Source organism: Mangifera indica, chromosome 8 (genome assembly GCF_011075055.1).
Source record: "Mangifera indica cultivar Alphonso chromosome 8, CATAS_Mindica_2.1, whole genome shotgun sequence".
Classification (NCBI taxonomy): Eukaryota; Viridiplantae; Streptophyta; class Magnoliopsida; order Sapindales; family Anacardiaceae; genus Mangifera; species Mangifera indica.
This window is the reverse complement of record NC_058144.1, coordinates 7,299,475-7,322,632: the sequence shown is the minus strand read 5'-3', so window position 1 is coordinate 7,322,632 and position 23,158 is coordinate 7,299,475. Positions and strand designations below refer to the sequence as shown.

The window sequence follows — 23,158 nt, the reverse complement described above, 5'->3', positions numbered from 1 at the left end:
ATGATATTGTTCTTAACCACAGACTTATTGGGTGGTGTTGCTTTGGGCCCGATATAATATGGGCAACACGACAATCAGGAAAAAATAGGATTGGTAATGGGCTGGACCCAGGAAAGTGTCTTCATCTAAACAGGCTAGTAAATCCCACTCCCACAATTGCTCCCCAGTATTCTCTAGTCCTTTGGAAATGGCAGTGTTTCTTTTGTAATTCCAAATCCAAAGATGATGCTTTCAACCGTTTTCTCCTCTCCCCACCAAACCCTTAAACCCTCTTTCCTACCTCACCTCAAAACCAATTCATTTTCTCGATCCGCTCTTCAAAACCATGACCAAATTGTTCCATGTCCTTCTTGTTCAACCAAAATTCGTTCTCATGAACCATCACTTAGCTCTAGTTTCCTTGGATTTTCCCGAATCAAAAGATTCGGTTTGTCATATAGCAGACAGTGGAGTTTTTCAGTGAAGTCAGGGAAGGGAGACGGAGGGGAGAGTAAGAACAGTAATGGAAGTTCCGAAGAAGCTGAAAATTTGGCTAGAGGCGAGAGTACAATGCCTGAACGGTTCAGGTACTTGACCAAACAAGCACCTGATCGACCTTTGAGGTGGCCTTGGTTTGTTGGTAAGTGTATTTGACGCTGACCTAGGAATTGTGATTGAATTTTTTTAATCTAAAGTTTGTAATATATTATGCTATTTGTTCTTTGTTCCATTTATAGAGATGCTATATGTAAGAAAGATAAACGATAGTTAGAACTTTCGTGAGAAAGCTTTTTGGCCGTAATTTACCTCCATGAATTTTTCTCATTTCCTTGTGAGGAACTATATGATTGGACATGTGAGGTTTTGATATAAGTTTTCTATTGAATCTGGTGGTATGAGTTTTTTATTTTTTGCTGTAGGCATTGGTCAGTGCTCACTCATTGTTGCTATGTTTAGGGTATTTTCGCTGTAAAGCCTCTACTGTTAATCCAAAGTTTCTATTCCTCATAGTAATGTAATTACAAATATAGCTGTCTAATATGCACTTTCTGTGTTAGAGGAAACTCAAAAAGTATAAATAAAGATGAGGGAGGGGGAGGGCTTGGATTTTCTGAACTTCATGAATCCGGAAGTGAGAAAGTTAGGTGTGTGTTATGACTCTTTGAAATTCGTTATTGACACGGGTTGTAGTTATTATATTATGAACTTCAATTATGGTTCCACCGGATAAAGCTCTTATGTCTTGCATCTTCAACTTTTCCATCAACTTTTATGTTTGATCTTTTTTGATGTATCTGTAGTACTTGTCTCTTAGAGTTGCAACAATAGCTTTTATGTATCTAATATTAGCTGAACAATATCTATCTGCAAACTCATCAGTTATGTCTCTTGATGTGATAATCAAAGAATTGCAGGATGCCTCAACTAGAACAAAAGCTTGTATCTATTCAAAGTTTATAGTGATCAAAGCTGGCAGGATTTTGAGAGTTTGATTGTTGTTATTGTCTTTGTTCTTTTCTATTTTGGTCAGTACCTAAGTTTTTGGCTTAGATTTTATAATTTTTTCACAGATTAAAGGAACAGAAGAAGGAACTTTTGCCCAAAACATTGTGGTGATGCTGACTAAGCTATTTTTCATTTTATAATCAATGTGCAGCACTTGCATTTCTTACATATACATGGAGGGCAGTTCTGTTCGAACTGGGTAATTGGAGAAAGACTGCACTGAGTGTTGCTCAATTTGTTGGATACCTCCTGAGATTCATCTTAGCTCGTATCTTCCATTTCATAGGAGATCCACTTACTTTCCTGATCAGATGTGTAGAAACTGCTATCTATAGCATCCGAGCATTCTACTCCAGGATTTTGGCATATGCTCCTATCCCTGAATTGACTGTGATTATCATACTTGCATCAGCCGTTCTTGCCATTGCAGAAGCTGCTGTTCCAGATGCTGTCAGCAGCCAGCCACATCTTCTTACATTAGCTGGCCTAATTGGCTATGCTGCTGTAAGAAGCTACATCTCCGAGCCATTCCTCTGGACACTTCTGCTGGGAATGTATGGTTACTCACGATTAATTAAAAAGAAGGATGATGTTACATCTGCATTACCTGTTGCAGCTGTTTTAGCTGCCATTGGCGAGCCATGGATTAGAATTGTGGTGGTGGCTCTGTACATAGCTCTAGCTATTTCTCACCATTACAAGAAGCTTTCAGAAGGAAAGGAGGAAGTTGAAGTATTAGCAACTGACAGGAAGGTTCCATTGCCATTGCTAGGTGCTGCCTTGGCCATTGGAATCCGTGTTGCTGCTAAGTGGGCAGGGTATCGGCACTTGACGTGGATGACAGTATGAGGACGAAGAACTGCTCCCCTTACTCTTTTTTCCATTGCTGAAGACAATGATTTTTCTGAAAGACTCAACAGGGAAATACCTGTAGTGGCAATCTAATTTTCTGCTGTTGTTTTTTTTATTTAATGTGATGATCTTTTTGTTTTAATTTTATACTTGGCGGCATTTCGTGATGTACACAAAGTAATGGACAGTCAATAATTTTAGGTTACTTGGAGAATAGAAGTATGATTATTTGGCCAATTTTCATAGCTGTATCTTCTGAACTTGGGTTCTTACTTGGTTTTTTGGTTAATTCGGTTAACAAACTATGCCAAAAAGGAAATTCTGTCAATGAAATCATTTTTCGTTTTAAGGTCACAAATTTTAAATTATTATAAAAATATTAATTTATATTTGATTGATTGGTTTAAACTTCAAACTTTTGATAAATCTATATACAGTATTAATTTGGATACCGTAATGATCATGGTATTCAAATTTGTACTCATGCGTCATTGTTTTTAGACTTTAAACAGATTGAACGGGTCTATCCAACCCATGCTTTTACTTTGGGCCTTTTCAATTTGAGTTTTGGACCAAACGTATTGCATGACCCGACCCATTTGTTTTCTCCACTAGGGTTTTTAGGGTTTCGAAACTTCTTTATAAACACAGCACAAGGTCCTTAAACAAGAAGTCGGCAATCTCCGTCACTCCAAAGTGCCTTCTGGTTGTAGGGTTTGCCTTTTTCCATTTTTATGTGAATTAGTTTGGTTTCTCTGCACGATGCTACCCCGGGCTTCTCTGAAGCTCAGTGAAGAAGAAAGCCCCAAAGCTTGTGCTAGATCGACGCCGTTAAGTGTTGCAGTTTAGCCCCTTCTCCCACGGCTGATCTGTGTCAAATCAACGGCAATATGCTTATACATACATGTATGCTATGTTATGTGCCTCTCCACACCTTTAGCTGGTTTTCGATAGAATTAATCCTCCGAAAATTAGGCTAGTCATAGAGGCAAATACGTAATCCGGCGGTGCTACACGTGGGGGTATATCTTTTCAATAGTTTTGCCTCTAAAATCATCCGCTATATTTTCATTCACTGTTGTTCGCGTCTATGGCGATGATTAAACATTTATTCGCGCTTCTGAGAGTAATCTATGAAGCAGAAGAATAAATAAATGGTTGAATTTCTTAATATGAGCCACCCAAATTTATGCATTTTTCGGTTTAAAATGAATGTTTGTTGAATTGATTATTTGTGAATATGATTGGCTATGAGGATTAAAATTCAGCTTTAAATGCCAGTTCTGCTTCAGAAAATTCTTGATTGATAAAGCTGTTGTATATTCTGAGCCTATATTTTAACAAATTTATATTTTAAAAGTATTGAAATTTCTGGGTTTGGTCATTCCGAAGAGGTTGTTGAATTGCCGGGGATGATATAATCCAATTTATTTGAGGTGTAGTGGAGCCAAGCCCTGTTTTACAGGGGAACCTACTTGGCAGAAGCTACAATGCATTGATATTACTGGATTTAACTGAGGCAGCATGTTTGTGTTGAGTTTACAAATAGCTCTTTGATGACTAATTCTAATTCTGAAATTGATATGGTGACTATTGTGTTTGAACTTTGAATTGAGTTTTAACTATATCCGATACCCTTTATAGTGGGTGTAGGGTCTGAAAAACTCAGATATGGATGTGTTGTCTATCAGCTTCTTCTTTTGTACACCCATGAGATTGGAGTTAAATAACAGCACGATAATTATATAAATTTAAACAATTTCTTGTTTAATAAAAATTTTCTAACTCAAGATTTTGATATTGAATAACTGCATTCAGCAAAGGTATAGATGATTCTGTACATTACTACCGTACCTTGTAGGAAGTTTAGCTCTGATATTTCTTGAACAAGTCTCACTAGCTGGATAGTATCATCCGTCTCAGCAAACGACCCTGCAGAATTAAGATAACAAGCTGAATTGATGGATCCACATGACCTGACCTCAATAAATCCATGAGAACCTGAGTAGAGAGTTCGATATCCGTTCTCCCATGGGCAGCCACCAGAAGACATTCATACCCACCGGAATGGTAGATGTTTTTGTCTTGCAAGGATAGCAATAATCTGAAAGCAACATAAGGACTTCCAGCTCTGCACATCTTATCAATGTATGCAACACAAATTCCCTTGCAGACTTTGGATCATGTTCAACTATGGCAAGAATTTGATTCAAGGCTTCCTCTGTTACCTCTTCTCCATCTGCAGAGGCCCGGGTTGCAAGTGACTTATAATTTCCAATAAATTTACTGACACTTGCTTCGACTTACGATTCCGCATTATAATGCCATCTCCAAATGTGAGGAGAATTGAAGCAGAGTTGGAATTAAGGGTGGCGGATAAATTTATCTTGGGTGAAGATGGGCTGACAGCTTCTTAAAGCAATTAACATTCTTGTTTGGGTAAACCTCGGATTACAATTTCATTCCAATAATTGGCATTTTATGTTTTGTAGGGTTTAGTGATGACGATAAGAGGGGAGAGATCTGGAGTTTGGTCAGTACAGTTTTATTTGGGTAATTAATTAAAATAAGCAAAATTTTAAGCGTTTATACGTTTTTAGGCCACCCTAGAAAAGTTTTACCAAAATAAGCAAACCGTATTTTTTTTACCCTTATGTTGAAAAACCAAGTAAAAATATTTTTTCTTAGAATGTGCGTCGGTTTATGGCGGTTACGATGGTGGCTAGGGATTTTACACTGAAACCCTAAATATGTCGAATTATGTATATGGAAGTTTTTGAATGTTTCGAACGCTTAAAATGATGTAGTTTCAATGTTAATGGATGTCTGGAAGTGTAGCCGTTGAGAGACAAAAGCACGCAAATTTACAGTGTTACGCAAACTGCGCAAATTTACAGTGCTGCGCAAATTGCGCAAATCGCGCAAATACTGTTTACACCGCGCAAACCTGTTCACATCGCGCAAACATTGTTTACATCGCGCAAAAGTAGATATCATAGTCTGTGAACAGTATTTTTTGCGCGATTTTGCAAGCAGTTTGCGCGATGTGAAGAGTATTTGCGTGGTTTGCGCAGTTTGCGTGACACTGTTTACAGTTTGCGTGACACTGTTCACAGTTTGCGTGACACTGTTCACAGTTTGCGCGCACTGTTCACTTTTTGCGTGACACTGTTCACAGTTTGCGTTTTTGTCTCTCAACAGCTACACTTTTAGACATCCATTAACATCGAAACTACATCATTTTAAGCGTTCGAAACATTCAAAAACATCTATATACATTTGACATTTTTAGGGTTTCACTGTAAAATCCGTAGCTACCATCGTAACCGCCATAAACCGACGCACATTCTCAGAAAAAATATTTTTACTTGGTTTTTCAACATAAGGGTAAAAAGGGTAAAAAAAATACGGTTTGCTTATTTTGGTAAAACTTTTTTAGGGTGGCCTAAAAACGTATAAACGCTTAAAATTTTGCTTATTTTAATTAATTACCCGTTTTATTTCATCACAATTTCAAACTTTCAAACCTTCTTCCAACAAGGTTGCTTAGAGCATTGCAAATAGCATACATTTTCTAGCCTAGAGGTTGGAAGAAGTTTTTGCAAAATCACTGTCACCCAACTTAACTACTGTAACAACAAAAGAATCACATGATTCTAGAAAACAAATTGCAATTTAATACCAAATTCAAAATGAAGTTTCCTCAATTGTTTTCACCACTATTCTGCAATAAACCTCATCATTCTTTCTTCTCTGTCCAGTTTTGATTTTATTTATAGCACATCATAAGCTCCCTTTCTTTCGGCCAACAAAACAAAGCCCGCTTTTGACCCTTGGAAAGGCATGTGAGATTTGGCAATCAATTATGATTTAACACTAAAACGGTATAACCCTACCATGTAATTTAGGATCTTAAATTGGTAAACATCATGCAAGTTGATTACTAGATCATAAGAGTAAGACAAAAATTAAGTCTAATAAAATGAATACTGTACAATTAATTATAATATGATATTTTCTGTTCATTGTGTTGAAATCTACCAACAAAACGCATGGAAGATGAGAAAAGGCTAAAAGCATAATTTATTTGATTTAAAAATGCAAGTTAGGGCCTGCCTCGTATAAATAAATTGAATTGCTTGATTGACAGTTGGTTTCTTGTTTGCCTAATAAGTTTTCGAGTTTATGGTTCTACAACTATGTAATGCAAACTTAACTATAGAGATGAAGAGAAAAATGCTCATCCTGTTCGAGCATAACAGAGACATCACATGCTTCTCCGAGAAACTGTTTCGTGAACGCAGAATTTGAACAAAATAAGATGTAACAATCAAATGCAGCCTAACATTACAGAATCACTAGTTCAAAATAAGAACTTAAAGGATCCAAAAAGTAAACTTATATCAAAGTAATGTAATTATCATCAGAAAGCAAGAGCAAAGCTTGTCATTATCACATTATTGCATAACAGAGCTACTGAGGCTTAATAAAAGAAGAAAATTATACCCCACTTCACAGAAAGCAAAAGAAAACCATCCCAATACCATAACAATAGTTATGGCTAACAATCATGGTTGAAACTAATCTTACAAAAAGAATGTTAAAATTCCTCAAAGCCATTTTCATCAAAACTCAAAGTCTGACAAACAGAACCCTCCTCCTCTGTCTCTTCCTCATTAGCAGCAAAAAAGTAAGATTTCCTCCCAGCCAATTCAGCCACTCTTTTGGCTGCCCCAGAATCCCTTGAACTCTGATCAACACATTGAATGGTTTTGATCTTTGGCAATTCATCACCTATTTTCGAAATGGATGGAGGAGACGATCCCTTATAAACCACCACCTCACTAGGAATTTCCCATTTCTTCTTCTCTCTACGCGAAAGGTACCGCTTATCACACCCATTACTCTCTTCTTCTTTATCATTCTCTAATGACCTTTTACGAGAATCATTTGTTATCTGATTGTAACGGCTAGCAACTATTCTTCCAGGTTTCATTGGCTTCTTACTTGCAGCTGATTTTTCTCCATCTCTGAAAAGCTCCTTAGGCTGAATAAGCGAAAGCATTCCACTGTCTCTCTTCACATTCTTTTTAGACCCTAAAGTTGACATAGCTTGTTTTGGAGGCAGAATCTTGGCCGCTGCCGTTTTGCGCGATTTTGGGCTAAGACTTGAGCTCTTTCCTCTCTCTTTTGTCACCCTTAATTCATCGATCTCTTGCAACTTCCAGAAACAAGATTTGCGGCGACTCTGTGTTGATTGAACAGGAGTGATAATATTTGGCTTGCCCAAAGATTGTCTTGATTTAGCTGCAGAGAAAATCTCAGCCGGCCCTAAACTGACTCCTCTTCGATTAAACTTTGATTTGGCGCTTGAAAGTAAGTCTTCATCACTCTTTTTCATTGTCTCTAGATTCTTGAAACCCTGTTGCTTCTCCATGAATTTTGCAGGCACGATTCTTCCACGCTTTTCAATAGCCTTCGATTTTAACTCAATCTTTTCAAGCCGAAGAACGTGGAGTCTTGATGATAAGCGACTGATCTCCTTTTCAATCTCCTCAATTTCCATATCAATCTTTTTCTCATCGCGCTTTTCCTCTTCTTCTTCTTGTTCTTCAACTCCATTCTTTGATCCCATCATTTTAGAAACGGTCTTCACTGGCTTCGTTTGCGAGTTTTTGATAGAAGTATTCATTTGAAGAGGCTTAAAGAGCCCGAATGATTTAAGAGACGAAGAAACAGGAGATTTCGCCAAACCAGGACTCAGATTCTCTTTGCTAAAATCCGACTCAAGAGACTGATTCACGTATACTGATTGCAAATTAGACCAAGAACCCTTAATTGCTTTGGAGTCTTCAGATTCTCCATTGTCAAAGGCCGCATTGTTCCATATATGAAGCTCTTGCCCATCAAGCGTGTCTGGGTATTGAAGAACACTCATTTTTGTGCGCTAATTCAAACAAATTTAAGAATCAGTTTCTTCTATTATAGAAAGAATTAGTGAAGGCTTCTTGAGGTAAGGGAAGAGAACATGAGAGAAATCTTTTTAGCAGATAATATTTGAATGTAACAATTATATGACCGTTGGGAGAAGTTGACGTTAGGGTATTAATAAAATCTTGGCCGTTTATTGCCAAACGGCTCTTGTAGACGCTCCGATTTCATTTAATGGTTAGATGGTGAAAATACTTTTGGCCTAAAATCGGTAGGCGTGTTGTTATTAAGGGATGGGGTCCGTGTAGGGAGCCTTGTACAGGTTGATATGGGCTTCAGCCTTCAGACCCAGCCCATAATCAAAACAATAAAAAGAAGAAATCAATTATTCAACAAAAATGATTTTGTGCAATTGTTATATTCAAAAAAAAAACCTCTAAAAAATATATCCTGTGAATTTAAAATTAAATTTAATAATAAATATGATGAAAAAATTAAATTAGCATTAATAAGCTCCAGTAATAATTTTCATTTGATAACCCCCTATTAAAGAAACAAATAAATGGAATTGGTAGACAGCACAACACCATAGCATATTCTTACCCAGGCCACTAACTAGCACTATTATTATATTCAAAATTTGTGGTAAAAAAAATTACCAAGATTTGTTGATACTTTCAGAAGTAAGCGGATGCATTACTATTTTAAATTTTTAATTAGGCAAAAAAGAATGTTTCCACCAAGATTTGTTGTAAACCCAAATGGATACTTAATAACTATTAAAAATTCGAACCTCTATTAGAGGGAGACAAGATGGGAGAAAATTCTCAGGAAATAGAAATTTAATTTAAAAAAATGTGATTTGTTAAAATTTAATTATAAAAAAATTATTAATTTTTTAAATTAAATACAAAAATAAATAATATTTTATTATCGCTGGAGAGAGATAAGGTCACCTAAGAGAGAGAGAGAGAGAGAGAGAGAGAGAGTTGAAGAAAACTTGCTAAAAAATATAAATCTAATAACGGAAAATTTTAATTTTTTTAAATTTAATTTTATAAAAAAATTATTAGTTTTTAAAATCTAATAAAAAATAATATTTTATTATTTTTAATATATTATTAATTAAATAATAATTTTATCTTTTAAACTAATTATTTTTATTAATTAACAAATTTTTAATTTTTAATATTTAACCGGTGTTACTTGGCTTTGCAACAAATCTTGGCTGGCAACATTTCTTTTGGCCTCTTTATTAAAAGATCATATAATGAACGGTGCGTTTCGTGGATGAAGTTAAACGACTACCGTTTTGGCAGTTTACTAGAAAATTCAATAAACCTTTGTAAAATAACTGTTTTGGCAAATTTTCCCGGTTGATCACCAGTCGGGCTAAAGTATTTATTTTTCTGTGCAAGTGCAGCTGTGACTATGATTGCATTTTGAATTTCGACTGTTTTGTTATCTAAATTTGATAGGCGAATTGAATATGGATCATATGAGGCAAGTTTTCTCGGTGGATGTTCTTGAAAGATACGCGGCCAAGGGGCAAGGTGACATTACATGTATGTCAGCTGGTTGCGATGTGATTGTATTGGGAACTAGTAAAGGATGGCTCATTAGATACAATTTCGGAGCCGGTGAATCTTATGGTATCTACTTTTACCTATTTTCTTTTTCTAATTTCTACCTCCGATTTCGCAGTCGAACTGTGTGTTAATTGGAATTCCTTTTTGCAAAATTTGAAGTAGTTTATGTAGTGATAGAAGACCGATTTATGTAAGTTCATATGGTAAAAAATGAATGAGAGCTACTATAATTTCCTGATGTGACATTGCAGTGCGTTCAATAGAGTTTTTAAGTGTAAAATCCTCTTCCGAATGTGAACCGTGCTGAATGCTGATCATGTGTTTGGCACTCTAATTCTGAGCTTGATCTTTACTCATCTGTTAATATGGAAAAAATACAATGAAAATTTTGAGTTTTTGGGAGTACTTAATTTGATTAAATTAAGAACAGTTCGAAGCGTGATCAACTAAAAGGGTAGTTTGGTACAGACGCAACTATCAATGTTTCAGTTAGGTTCGAGCTAATTTAAATTTAATGTGGCTTTGAGTTTCTATCGAGTTCAATTTGCCAACTCTTAGAATTTGCTGGACTTGAACTGATTGTGCTTGCATAAGATGACAACTTGTCTGATTTCTTCTTGTACATTTGAATATAGATATTGATCTTTCTGTTGGCCGACCTGGGGAGCAATCTATCCACAGAGTTTTTGTAGATGCTGGAGGCAGTCACTGTATTGCCACTATCCTTTTTAGTGGTGGAGCTGCAACTTTCTACACTCATGCAAAGTGGAGCAAGCCTCGTACTTTAAACTAATTGAAAGGTCTTACTGTAAATGCTGTTGCCTGGAACAGGCAACAGATAACTGAAGGTAATTCAGTAATCTTTTGAAAAATTGTTATTTATTTATTTTGACTTAAGGTTTGTGTATCATATTTGGTCTTGTTAATGTGTTTAATTTCTTCAATATTCAGCTTCTACGAAGGAAATCATTCTTGGTACAGAAAATGTTCAACTTCATGAGGTGGCTGTGGATGAGAAGGACATGAGAGAAAAGTATATAAAATTTCTATTTGAGTTAACTGAGCTTCCAGAAGCTATTATGGCCTTGCAGGTATTCTGTCTCGTTTCTTGTTATTTAATTTTCTGAAATGACCTCTGAATTGCTGCTTGGTTCTTCTTCCTCAGCCTTCATTGCACTAGCATAGATTTCCAAATTACACGTTTAGATACCAAGGCAGCAACTGTAATTCTTCTTTAAAAGGTCTTATTGTAAAATGTGATATGTTTTTGTCTATTCTCCAAGCATGTGTGTCATGTATCCATTTGAATTGTCCATTGGCCTCTGGTTTCTTCAGATGATCTCATCTGCTAGTATAGATTAGTTGAAAGTGTTTAATCTTGTTGTGTTAATTTATGCAGGCCCTCTTGATTATTCATTTTTTAAGAAATTTATAATATTAAGAAGAAACACCTGTTGATTAACACTGTAATAACAATCAGGAAATTAAAATTTCACCTAATTTTATTTCTTCTAGAAACTGAAACTATGATGTTGTTCTTGCATAACGTTAATATATTTACATCCATAGTTAATGTGTCACCATCTTTATCTTATTCTTGTCTACAGATGGAAACAGCTAGCTTAAGCAGTGGTACCAGATATTATGTGATGGCTGTTACTCCAACATAGCTTTATTCTTTCGCTGGATTTGGATCACTCGATGTAAGTTTTGCTCTATTATCTTTTAGCTCTGGATCACTGGATTTGAATCACTCAACATGCTTACTGATTTATTGCATGCCTAGACTGTATTTGCTAGCTGCTTAGAATGTGTTGTGCATTTCATGGAACTTCCAGGCGAAATACCAAACAGGCAAGTGCTTTTCTTCATGTTAACTTTTTCTGATACTTTAGTTATTTACTAAATGAACACAAACGATTTGGAGGTTGAAAAATAATTTATTATGTAAACCTTTTATCCTCTTTTTATATGATTAATCATTTCTGCTTTGGTAATGGCTATTTATAATCTTTCTGAGTGCAAGGTTTTCCCTGTTATTTTGGTCTTCCCCTTCAGTGAGTTGCATTTTTTTATCAAGCAAAGAAGAGCTGTGCATTTTGCATGGCTTTCTGGAGCAGGTATCTATCATGGTGGCTTAAACTTTGGAGAACAGCATAGGTAAAGGATGCCATTCTTGACCTTTTCTTCCTGCTTGTCGATGGAACAAAAAATTATGTTGATTTTTTTTGTTGAAATTCAATGTTGCGATATCTTTTGGTCTCTTTTTAAAATATAATTTATTATATGTTCTTGGTGAATATAATGTACCGGTTATTCATGTCTATCATGAAATCTTTTCTAACTTAATTTGTTTGAAATATTTGGGTAGTTCTCCAAATGGTGACGAAAATTTTGTGGAGAACAAGGCTCTTTTGAACTACTCAAAATTGTCTGAAGGTACTGAAGCAGTTAAACCCAGTTCGATGGCATTGTCTGAATTTCATTTCCTGCTGCTTCTTGGGAATAAGGTTAAGGTGTGTTGCAGTGAATGCCAACTGTGTACCTTTAACTTTGATTATATCCTTTGTTTATGGGTTTTGGTTAAGACCATAGTTGGTTTTGAGAGTGAGGCACCTAAACTTCGTTGGCCCCCTTTTAGTTAATGCTTGTTAGTGTTTAGAGTTTATGTAAGATGTCCTTTGTAATTCAGGTTCCCAGTTTTAAATTAACAACTTTTAACTTGCATGCTGTGCTCTTTAAATTTATGTAGGTTGCAAATAGAATCAGTGAGCAAATCATGGAGGAACTTCAGTTTGACCAAACATCTGAGTCAATGTGAAAGGGTATCATTGGATTATGTAGTGATGCAGCTGCAGGAATTTTCTATGCATATGACCAAAACTCTATCTTTCAGGTTTGCTTCTGTGAGAACTTCATCTTCCCTGATTTTAATGCTTATTTCTCATCTTATTGATTTGTTTACTGTCGTTGGGGGGTATGAGACATATTCTAGGTTTCTGTCAATGATGAAGGGCAAGATATGTTGAAGGTTTATTTGGATATGAATGAGTATGCTGGAGCTTTGGCAAACTGTCGTGACCCACTCCAAAGGGACCGAGTATACTTGGTTCAGGTATGTCTAATACTCTAATTGGCTGCATTGTCACAAACTGAATGGCTATTTTGAGACATTAATATTGCTTCTTTTTCACAATATTATATTAATTTTCACCTTATACCATGTACTTCTGTGTAGATAAATTGTATTATGTTGAAAGTGAATAACTAGAGTAATATATGCCGCAGGCTGAAGCTGCATTCACCACAAAGGATTTTCTCAGAGCGGCTTCTTTCTACACAAAAGTGAGACCCCTATTTCTTGCTTTATTATGTCTGTGTATTAGTTCTTATGTACCTTTTAGCATTCCTGTTTTTTCTGTTATCCTTGTTAGATTTCTTATGGATGTTGTTGATATTGCTGAAATCACCCTGAAACATTTTGGGATATGGTCGTATGTTTTTAAGACATAGAGGTTTAAGAATCTTTTGACACAGTTATGATTCTTAAAGAAGTTCCAAACTCCTGATCATCTCCATTTGAGAAATAAATGCCTGGGATCTGCCAGAATCACATATGGTTTGAGTTGTACCAGAGGGGGCACTCAAATGTGCAAATGCATAACCGCATGACCCCGTTGGTGGTGTATGATCTTAACCTATGATTTGGCCTATTGAATCACATCTTATATGATTTTGTGTGACTTTTGTATATTCTCTCCCACTAAGACTTGATTATCATAGAGCATGAAATTTTTCTTCCTTTGCCCCTTATCTGCAAATATGTTGTTGATTATTGGTGTTAGTCTCTAATGGAGAACAATATGCTTCCCCGGGCACTCTTATCACTGCTTCATCTGTCTGTATTCCATCAAATGCTCAGATGTCTTTAGGTAAACTGTTGGACTGTTTTTTTAACAGATCAGGCTACTGCTTGAAGCTTTTTCCAAGGAGGTCTGATCATGTTACAGAGTGGAGTTATCTTCTGCTTATAATAAAGTGGCATCTTTTACCTTTTCAGTTGTTTTTGAAGTTTATCTATAATTATAAGAAATTACATTACCCATGAATAACTACTAACTATTAATTTTGCAATGATACTGTTAGGTCTCGGGTTTACATTCCACGTAAAAAGAAGGCCCAAATAAACAACAAAGAGGGAGCTAAAGAAATGAGTACAATTGATAATGTGGAACTCAAGCAGGGAGCAAGTTTACAGGAATCAGTGCAGCCAATCACAGTGAAGGAGCAGGACACCTTTGTGAGAGAGTTGGTAGCTGGGAGCAACAAAAGGGAGAAAAGACAGACTGAAGGGACGGAGAAAAAGTAAGAAAGAAAGATAGCGCAGGTTAGGAGGGAGAAAGGGCCTCTCGAAGTGCCTAGGAGTCTTTTTGTAGGTTATTTTGTTATATAACAGTGTATCTGAAATTCTTCTGAAAAACGATTACTGTGCAACTGTAATCTTTTGAAGCCTCTATATTCAATGATTCAGTGATCAAAATGTATACACATGTAACTTTTGGAATTATGATAATGGAATGAAGCTTTTGTTGATGTGTGCTTGTATTCACTTATGTATCTGATTTGGAATGTTGAAATGAGTTGAGGTGAATGGAATAATCAAACCTGTTACAGAATATCCCATATAAGAGCAGGTTCTTATTGCAGGGAAATAGTGTGCGTTGATCTGGAATTTCATCACACATATTGGGATTCACCAGCTTTCAAGGGGAGCTGCTGCTGGAACTTACTCAGGTACCTATCAGATACCTTTAAAACTCAGAGCCATTATTTGTTGACAAGTGTGTTTTTGTGATTGTGTATGCATGTGAGTACAAATTCAGGGTAATTTCAGACAAAAAGAAAGTTGGTTTCGTTTTTCTATCAAGACAAGAGCATAACCATGTAACTAATGGGAATGTGTTTTGCAGATCAACTATATCCTATCCTTTGAGGAGATCACTCTGAAGTTTATTAGCGTAAGCGAACAGGTAATTACAGTTGCAGTCCTGTTTTTAACCTTTTGAATATGTAGTACAAATATATCAAGTTGACTTCTATCCATTATGCATTATCTCAGCTTTTCTACAACTAATTGTCTATGCCTCTTCTGTCTTGAGCCCATTTGTTTGTTAGTTTTGGCTTATACTCATGCCATTTCTGGATTGAAGTTAGAGTAGGATTTGGAAATGGTGTCAGCCTGCCATTGTATGATCTTTGTTAGGTCCTTTATTACATTATCTTTATTCTTATCAGAAATTAAATAAATACATAATAAAATTTAGTCTATTAACATCCTTGACTTAGTTTACATATTTTTTTCATTGCTCACTAATAGCATTATTGGAATATAGATGCAGAATTTACTCTTGAATTTAGAGTAATTTTCACAAGTATATAAAACTCAAAATAGTTCATGTAGATCTTGATTCAAGAAAGAGTAGATCTGTGCTTATGTTTTATTTGAATTCCTAGTGTACATGTCATGCATTGCTTTTGGCCTCCTAAAGAATTGGAATTGAATTATACATTTGGGAACTTTGACTAAACTTTTTTTTTGAGTACTGACACATACAATTACAAACTTGAGCAGTACTTTGCTTGCTTGCAGGATGCTTTGAGAACTTTCTTATTACGGAAGCTTGATAATCTTGCAAAAGATGACAAATGCCAAATAACAATTATTGCCACATGGGCAACTGAATTGTACTTGGAGAAGGTTTTTGCTTTTGTGCATTCATAGCTCTCGGATGAATAACCTGCTACCTCTTGTTGAATGTTTTTCTGCGTCTTCTTTATTCCCCCTTTTTTCTTACTATCATGCAAAGATGAAGTAAACTCCCCTGAATAACTTAAATGAAGAGGGGTGGGGTGTGGTGAGGAAAATAATGGAGCATAAGTATTAAATCTTCTTTTAAATGTCATTCTACTGTTGAGTATCATTTTTTTTTTTAATACTATTGTGAGATCAGAAACAGTTATCTGAAAAATTTTATTCTGACCACAAGAATGAACAAGTATTTTTTATGATAAAGGCGTTTGGTTCGGATAATGTTTTATTATTAAAATAGAAAGATTATCTTGATGATAAATTACTTAAAAGATTATTGAGTATAAATGATTACTATATTTGATAAAATTTGATAGGTATAAATAATTATTGTGTTTGGTTAAAGGTAATAAAATATTACTATTAATTTTTTTTACTTAAATGCCCTTGAATATAATTATTTTTAAATATTTTTCATATTATTTGTCATATTAATTAAAAATAAATTTATTTTTGTCTTAAAAAATTAATAAATACTAATATAATTATAATAAAATCAAGATTACCTTGGTAATTTTTAAATACCTAAGATGAATGTGTTACCACCTATATTATCTGTCATATCAGTATAGATAATAGAAGATTATTGTAATATTTTATTACTGATAAACTAAACAAAGGAATAAAAGATAGGTAATCAAGATAATTTTTAAAACCCATAACCAAACGGCTCAAAGAGTTTTGCTGGAAACAGGGAACTACGCATGTCCCAATACTTTTTGTTGGCTGCATATGTATTCTATTATCTGACAAATTTATGCATTTTTTTGCTGAAGCTATAAGGCAATGGTAAATATGTCAATTACATTAATGTTTGGTTTATATTTGAATCTTTTAGATAAATTGGCTACTCTTAGAAGATGGCACTGCTTTGGAGAATCGTAATTCAGAATACCAATCAATTATTGAAGAGTTTCGTGCCTTCCTTAGTGACTGCAAGGATGTATTGGATGAGGCAACCACAGTGAAACTTCTAGAAAGGTAATTATGCTGTAGTATGATAGTGTTCACCATATATTGTTTGCCTCTGGACCACAATGCTGACAGTTCGCATTTTAGGAACTTTTCAAATGAATCTCTGGACATTTTCCAATTCTAAGTATCTGTAACTGGTTTCTGACCTAACAAAATAGATCCAATTTTGCTTATTTTAACACATGAATTTTGTGAGTTTTCGCTTTATTAATGCATCCAACAATTTGCAATATATGTCAATTTGAGTTTTATTCATTTTCTAACCACTTTCAGTATTATCACCTTCTATTGCATATTCCGAGAGATTTATATTGCAATCCTATGCGTGGCAGTGTACTTTATTTCTTTTGTCGATTAAAGAGTAATCAAAATTTGTTTTTTATTTGGGTAATTTCGTGTAGCTATGGTAGAGTTGAAGAACTGGTATATTTTGCTAGTTCAAAAGGGCAGTATGAAATTGTAGTTCGTTGTTATATCCTGGTGCTTTGCATTTTCTTTTTATTTTTCTTTTATGTGTGTGTGTGTGTGTGTGTGTGTACATATATATATATATATATATATATATATATGTTTCCTTCAGCAAGGGGAAGCAAAGAATGCTTTGGAAGTGCTTAGAAAACTGATGTTCCAATAGATCTCCAGGTACAAATCAAGCTCTGCAGTTTGAAATATAGAACCTTTTACCCATTGCATTCGGCATGCTGGTTGCCATTCAGTTTCATCCACCATCTTCATATCATCTTATTTATCTTCATCCTTATAGTATAATCAGCTGACCTATCGGTTGGCCATTCATTGCAACCTATTATTTTTAGTCTTTTATTCTTGGAAGGTGATTAATCATAATTTGCTTAACCTGCAGTACGAGTTTGCTCCAGATCTTATTATGCTTGATGCATATGAAACTGTGGAGTCATGGATGACCACTACCAACCTAAACCCAAGGAAACTGATTCCTGCTATGATGCGCTATTCAAGCGAACCTCATGCAAGGTAATCTTTATTTTATTTTTGTGTGGTTAATCAGTTATATGTCAATGTCTCGTATAACGTTCCATTCATGGTTAAATGTTTTCTTTAAAGATTTAAAAAAAAAGAAAAGTTTATATGTTTCATAACATAAATAAGAGTGTAGGACTAGGGACCTTTTTTAACACTTAATTGATTTCGGTTCCATTCCACATTTAATATTGTTCTATAGACATGATTTATACATTTACTTGTATATATAGTATAGAAATCATAAATTATAGATATATCATTATATCATTATATCATTATATTATTATTATTTAATTTTAAGAATCATTATACCACTTAACATATAGGTTAAGAGTATTAATTAATAATATACACAATTTTATTGATTAATACTCTTAAACTGTAGTTAAGAGATCCGGCAATTGGCCAGAATCCTGCAAGCTACACTTTTATCACAAAAATGATCCTCTTTGAACTATCTATCTAAATCATACATCTTTTGAATGTAATAAAATTATCTGTTTTCAAGTTACTATTCTTGCACTGTCAGGCAGAAAGCTACATATTAGGAATTTCTTCTTGTTTTATCTTTTTAATTATTTTTTTGCAACTGATATAAAATTGCAGGAATGAAACCCATGAAGTCATTAAATATCTAGAGTTCTGCATCCATCAAATGCAAAATGAGGATCCCGGGGTTCACAACTTGCTGCTTTGTATGTCAAGCAGGTTAAGATGCTTACTTTTAGTATTTTGGATTCTCTCTTTCTGTACTTTTTTGGTGGATCCTTCTCTCTTTGTAGAATACTATGCATGATATATTTATTCTGAATTTCTTTCCAACGGTCAGTCAATTGTTTGTCATGGATGCAATATGAAACATGACAACTTGTGTACTATACCATGGTTTTGAATGCTTAACTATTAGAACATCCAGAAGTAATTTGATTGTTTCAACGAGGACTTCCCAAATATATTTGGTTTTTTTATGTGACATGAGTGCATAAGTGTTTTCATAATCATTACTCTAGAAGTCATTTTATCTTGACCTGAGCTTTATAATGATGCAGTGCTATGTAACATATATTTTGTTTGTGTTTGGTGGGGTTTTAAATTCTTTAATTTATCATGGACCAAATATTAAATTGCCTTATTACAATTAGGAAGATGACAGGCCCTTTTGCGTTTCCTACAATGCCAATTTGGAAAAGGATGAGAAAATGGACCAGAGTTCTTCTATGATCCTATGTATGCCCTGCACCTTTGCCTGAAGGAAAAGCGAACGCATGCCTGTGTTCATATATACAGCATGATGTCTATGCATGAAGAAGCAGTTGCACCTGCTCTACAGGTGACAATTTTTATTCTAATGTTTCTCTTGTTCCACTATGTTTTGTTTGTATTCATAGACTTCAGTTTGCTGGTAGTTGTTTTATATTGGCTATTTTATAGCATGTATCATTTGCTTGTATCTCATGTAATCAATGTAGGAATTTTCATTTAAAACCACACAGCCATTTGACTTTTTCAAATCATATACATCCAGTTCCAGATAGATATTCAGGAAATTTTGCCCATCTGTTAATTTCAGTTTTTATGCTTTGAAGGCTTCTCTCTGTCTTTTAATTTCTCACCATTGAGGATAGGAAGGGAGTGGGGGATGAACTGGGAAAAAAATTCCCCAGGAACTTCTCGGGGCAGTTTCCCTGTGGTTGTTTGGGTCATTTTTGTGGTGAATACCTAAAATATGTTTGACAATTATACAATTTAAAATTTTAAAAATATCAAATTCATTGGTGTTAGAATTAATCTACTTCAACTATACAAGAGCTTTTTCGAAGTGGATCTTTGGAAAAACTATTCAAAATTTTCTGCTATAGAAGTCTTACACTTATTTTGATTTACAAGGTTGACCCTGAGCTCGCAATGGCTGAAGCTGAAAAGGTTGAAGATGATGAAGAATTGAGAAAGAAACTTTGGCTGATGGTCGCGAAGCATGTGGTTGAACAGGAAGAGGGAGCCAAAAGGGAGAATATACAGAAGGCAATAGCATTTCTCAAGGAAACTGACGGTCTTTTAAAGATCGAGGACATATTACCATTCTTTCCAGACTTTGCCTTGATTGTTGACTTCAAAGTAGGATCGTATTATTTTGGATTTTCTTTTACTGTTCAGTAATCTTGTAATTATTGTAAGTATGCAAATACCAGACACTCTTATTGGTATTCTTTTCATGCTCAGAAATCTTTTAGAAAATAAACAATAGGAGACTATAAATGATACAAAACTAAGTCAATAAGCAGGAGGAAATTTATGGAGCTTTTTCATTAATTAAGTCTTACTGTTGTACAAATTATTCAAACTTTTGAACAACTTTTAGATCTGTGGCTCTGCTGGCTGTGCGATTACTGGTTTCATTGTATATGTATACAGATTTTAATGCTAGCATGAATTGGAATCAAATTTATTCACTTTATCAAGGAAATCAGTTTTAAAATTTTATTTTAAAGTTTTCCCCTCCGTTAAATTGTGTATATTAACATTCTTATGTTTATGTAGGAAGCAATTTGCTCATCACTAGAGGACTACGACAAGCAAATTGAACAGCTCAAACAGGAGATGAATGATGCAACACATGGAGCTGACAACATTAGAAATGATATCAGTGCTCTTGCCCAAAGATATGCTGTGATTGATTGTGACGAGGATTGCAGGGTTTTCACCATCCTGATATTTTGTTCCCATTTGATTTGCTTAGTAAAAATGCTCTGCTTCCTCTTCGGGTTAAAACATTTGCTTTTATCAGGGTTCAAATGGATCTAAATAAATATTATGCTTGTTATGTTCACCTTTGAGATTGCTCCATTTAGTTTCCTTAAACTATTGGAGTTTCAAATTTAGCCTGTTTGATCTTTTTGTTTAACTATGGAGCTATGATTCACATCCCTATTAATTTGAGTTCTAATAAGTTTCGTCTGTGTTTTTCCAATATTATAAATGAACTATTTTGCTTCTCATTGGAATTTAATTGTTCTTTCTATGCATTGTCAGCTGATCAAATTGAAATTAGCCTGTCTGATTTTGCCTTTTTACTGTGAATCTATCTTTTTCTTCCCTATTAATTTGACTCCTAATTTTTCACTTTTGTTTTTTCAATGTAGTAAATGAAACTCTTATTGCTTTCTTTTTTGGAAATTTATTGTTCTTTCTGTGTTCATGCCAAGAGGCAAGATCTAGATTATGATGTCTTAATCCTCTAAGTCCTCAGATTTGTAGGCATAACATCTTGACCATGGGTGGAGATTACCAAATGGCTCGAGGTTACATGTCAGTAGAACCAATGGCTCCTTTCTATGTGTTTCCATGTAGACGTGTCTTCCATGCATACTGCCTAATTGCACACGTAACACATTCCACCAATGAAACTCAAGTAAGTAATGGTGGTAACTCTTTTTTATTATAGATTTTAATTTTACTATAGATTGCAAAGTGGAAGTGCTCTGGCTGGAACATCCTTGCTTTTTTAATTTTTTAATTCTTTATGCTCTTTAGCCTTATTAACAGTTGTGGTAACATTTCAACTTAAAAAGAAATTATCAATTAATAGTTCCAAATGGAGGTAGTGTCGTTTTGAGCTAATAATTTCAATGTATTTTTGTTAGTTAAAATAAAAAATATATATATCTTAAAGTTCTCAATTTGATAATGCTCATACATTGAGAATAAATATGATCTTTATGCAGGCGGAGTATATACTGGATTTGCAGAAGCAGTTAACTCTACTGGGCAGCGAATCCAGGAAGGATTCAAATGGCGTTTCAACTGAGGATTCCATTACTAGCATGACCTCAACAGAAAAGGTAGTTTTTTTTTTTTTTCCTCTGGTTTGTAACTTAGCAAACACGTAATGTTAAATGTGAAAAGTTGAACCACTTGGAGATGAAATTATTTGATTGCTCTACGTTGCATTATCTTGATATTTATGGCTTTGTGATGAGTTCCACCCCACAGCTGACAAATCACCTTATTAGGCCCGCAGGATTACTACTGATCTCTTTGTGCTATTAATGAATGAAATTCACTAATTCAATCTATTGGATTGATGGGCAGCTCCGATCACATTTAGATGATGCAGTAGCCAGTGAATGTCCCGTCTGCGGTGACTTGATGATCCGTGAAGTCTCTTTGCCTTTCATGGCTGCCCAGGAAGCACATCAGGTTTCTTCATGGCAGACTTGCAAACCAGAGGAGCTTTCTTTACCTGCATGATCAAATTCCTCTTGTGCCCCCTTGAGTTCTGCAGAATTGTGTGTCGAATGCAAGCTGTTTTCGGTCCTATTTTGTAGCTTTCATTTTTTTTCTTGTCTATAAAGTTTCAATGTTTGTTGTAAATTATGCACTTTTTTTCTCTTTTATTTAACCGTTTTACAACTATCAACTACTGAAATATATTTGGTAGGAGGGTTGGTATATCTTTCTTTTTCTCGGTTTCTTCTTGTATTCTGTGTTGCAACTGGCCACCGGAATGCATTGGATTGGATGCATATCAGTATTATTATTGGGTAAACAGGTATAATTGATAACATGAGTTTCTAAAGTTTCCTCACATACTTCTCTTAATCATGGGCTTGTTGACAAATTAAATAGTAAGTTTTTTCTTTAATTTTTATTTTGGTTTCTCCATTATGCTGTCAATTCAATGACAAAGGATTGTAAACTGAAAAGAGAAATGCAAGAGATAAAAATCTGACATCGTTATAATTTGATAGTCAGATATAATTACACATAATTTTTATCAACCCTTTCAATTCAATTACATATGTAATCTTCTAACATCTCAACAAGGACTTCAACTGTTCCCACTCAGTAACTAACTCCGAGTCAAGCTCTCTCTAGTCTTCTCTTAAACTCGTCCAGCAAGTTGACTATACATCCTTGGCAAGCGTTTACTTCAAATACTTTAACGTTTACTCAACCTTCATCCATCAACCCTGGCCCCAGCAGTTGAAGTACATGACTTTCCGGAGAGACTCGTCGTGTTGCGATTCACGACTACCAACAACTCCCGAGATGTCAGATCCGATCATACCGGAAAGTGGACGGAGATCTGAAGAGTCGCTGGCAGAAACTAACCTTCTCTTCATGTGATGAAGAGACGTAAGGCCAGGCTTCATTTTGAAACCTTGATCAGTGTGGCCGTGAACCACTGCGGCGGAGGCAGCCATGCATAGCCGATTCAGGTAATCCATGTTTGACGAAATTTCTGATTAAAGTAGTAGATTATAAGATATAAAGTCTTAATCTTCCGAGTGGAATTTCACTGTGAAAAGAGAGTGGATTTATAGAGGGAAAAAGGCAGAGAAAGTGCGAGAAACCAGTAGTGTTTTGGTGGGCGAGATTGTCGAGGTCTTCTTTTGGGCCCTTTGTCACTCGTAATTGGAGGTACGTATTCTATTCGCGCGAGTTTATGACGAGT

At 34.9% G+C, this 23,158-nt stretch overlaps 2 protein-coding genes, 5 non-coding genes and 1 pseudogene across 7 annotated transcripts; 7 read left to right on the top strand and 1 right to left on the bottom strand.

The window, feature by feature from the left end:
- The first annotated feature begins 151 nt into the window (after positions 1 to 151).
- Positions 152 to 2,574, top strand: LOC123222414. The gene is made up of 2 exons (XM_044645174.1): positions 152 to 619; positions 1,637 to 2,574. Exons 1-2 carry the CDS (start codon positions 223 to 225, stop codon positions 2,332 to 2,334), a joined length of 1,095 nt encoding a protein of 364 aa, XP_044501109.1. The 5' UTR covers positions 152 to 222; the 3' UTR covers positions 2,335 to 2,574.
- A 518-nt stretch (positions 2,575 to 3,092) lies between these two features.
- LOC123224627 lies at positions 3,093 to 3,231 on the top strand. The gene has a single exon (XR_006504034.1). It is a non-coding gene; the product is annotated as a small nucleolar RNA snoR134 (small nucleolar RNA).
- Positions 3,232 to 3,428: 197 nt separating this feature from the next.
- Positions 3,429 to 3,517, top strand: LOC123224626. The gene has a single exon (XR_006504033.1). It is a non-coding gene; the product is annotated as a small nucleolar RNA U36a (small nucleolar RNA).
- A 62-nt stretch (positions 3,518 to 3,579) lies between these two features.
- Positions 3,580 to 3,672, top strand: LOC123224597. Its single transcript, XR_006504006.1, has one exon. It is a non-coding gene; the product is annotated as a small nucleolar RNA Z223 (small nucleolar RNA).
- Positions 3,673 to 3,742: 70 nt separating this feature from the next.
- Positions 3,743 to 3,858, top strand: LOC123224599. Its single transcript, XR_006504008.1, has one exon. It is a non-coding gene; the product is annotated as a small nucleolar RNA Z278 (small nucleolar RNA).
- A 114-nt stretch (positions 3,859 to 3,972) lies between these two features.
- LOC123224618 lies at positions 3,973 to 4,080 on the top strand. The gene has a single exon (XR_006504026.1). It is a non-coding gene; the product is annotated as a small nucleolar RNA snoR97 (small nucleolar RNA).
- A 2,674-nt stretch (positions 4,081 to 6,754) lies between these two features.
- LOC123223161 lies at positions 6,755 to 8,369 on the bottom strand. The gene has a single exon (XM_044646258.1). The coding sequence runs from the start codon at positions 8,273 to 8,275 to the stop codon at positions 6,938 to 6,940; it is 1,338 nt and encodes a 445-aa protein (XP_044502193.1). The 5' UTR covers positions 8,276 to 8,369; the 3' UTR covers positions 6,755 to 6,937.
- Positions 8,370 to 9,617: 1,248 nt separating this feature from the next.
- Positions 9,618 to 22,950, top strand: LOC123223634 (annotated as a pseudogene).
- Positions 22,951 to 23,158: the final 208 nt, after the last annotated feature.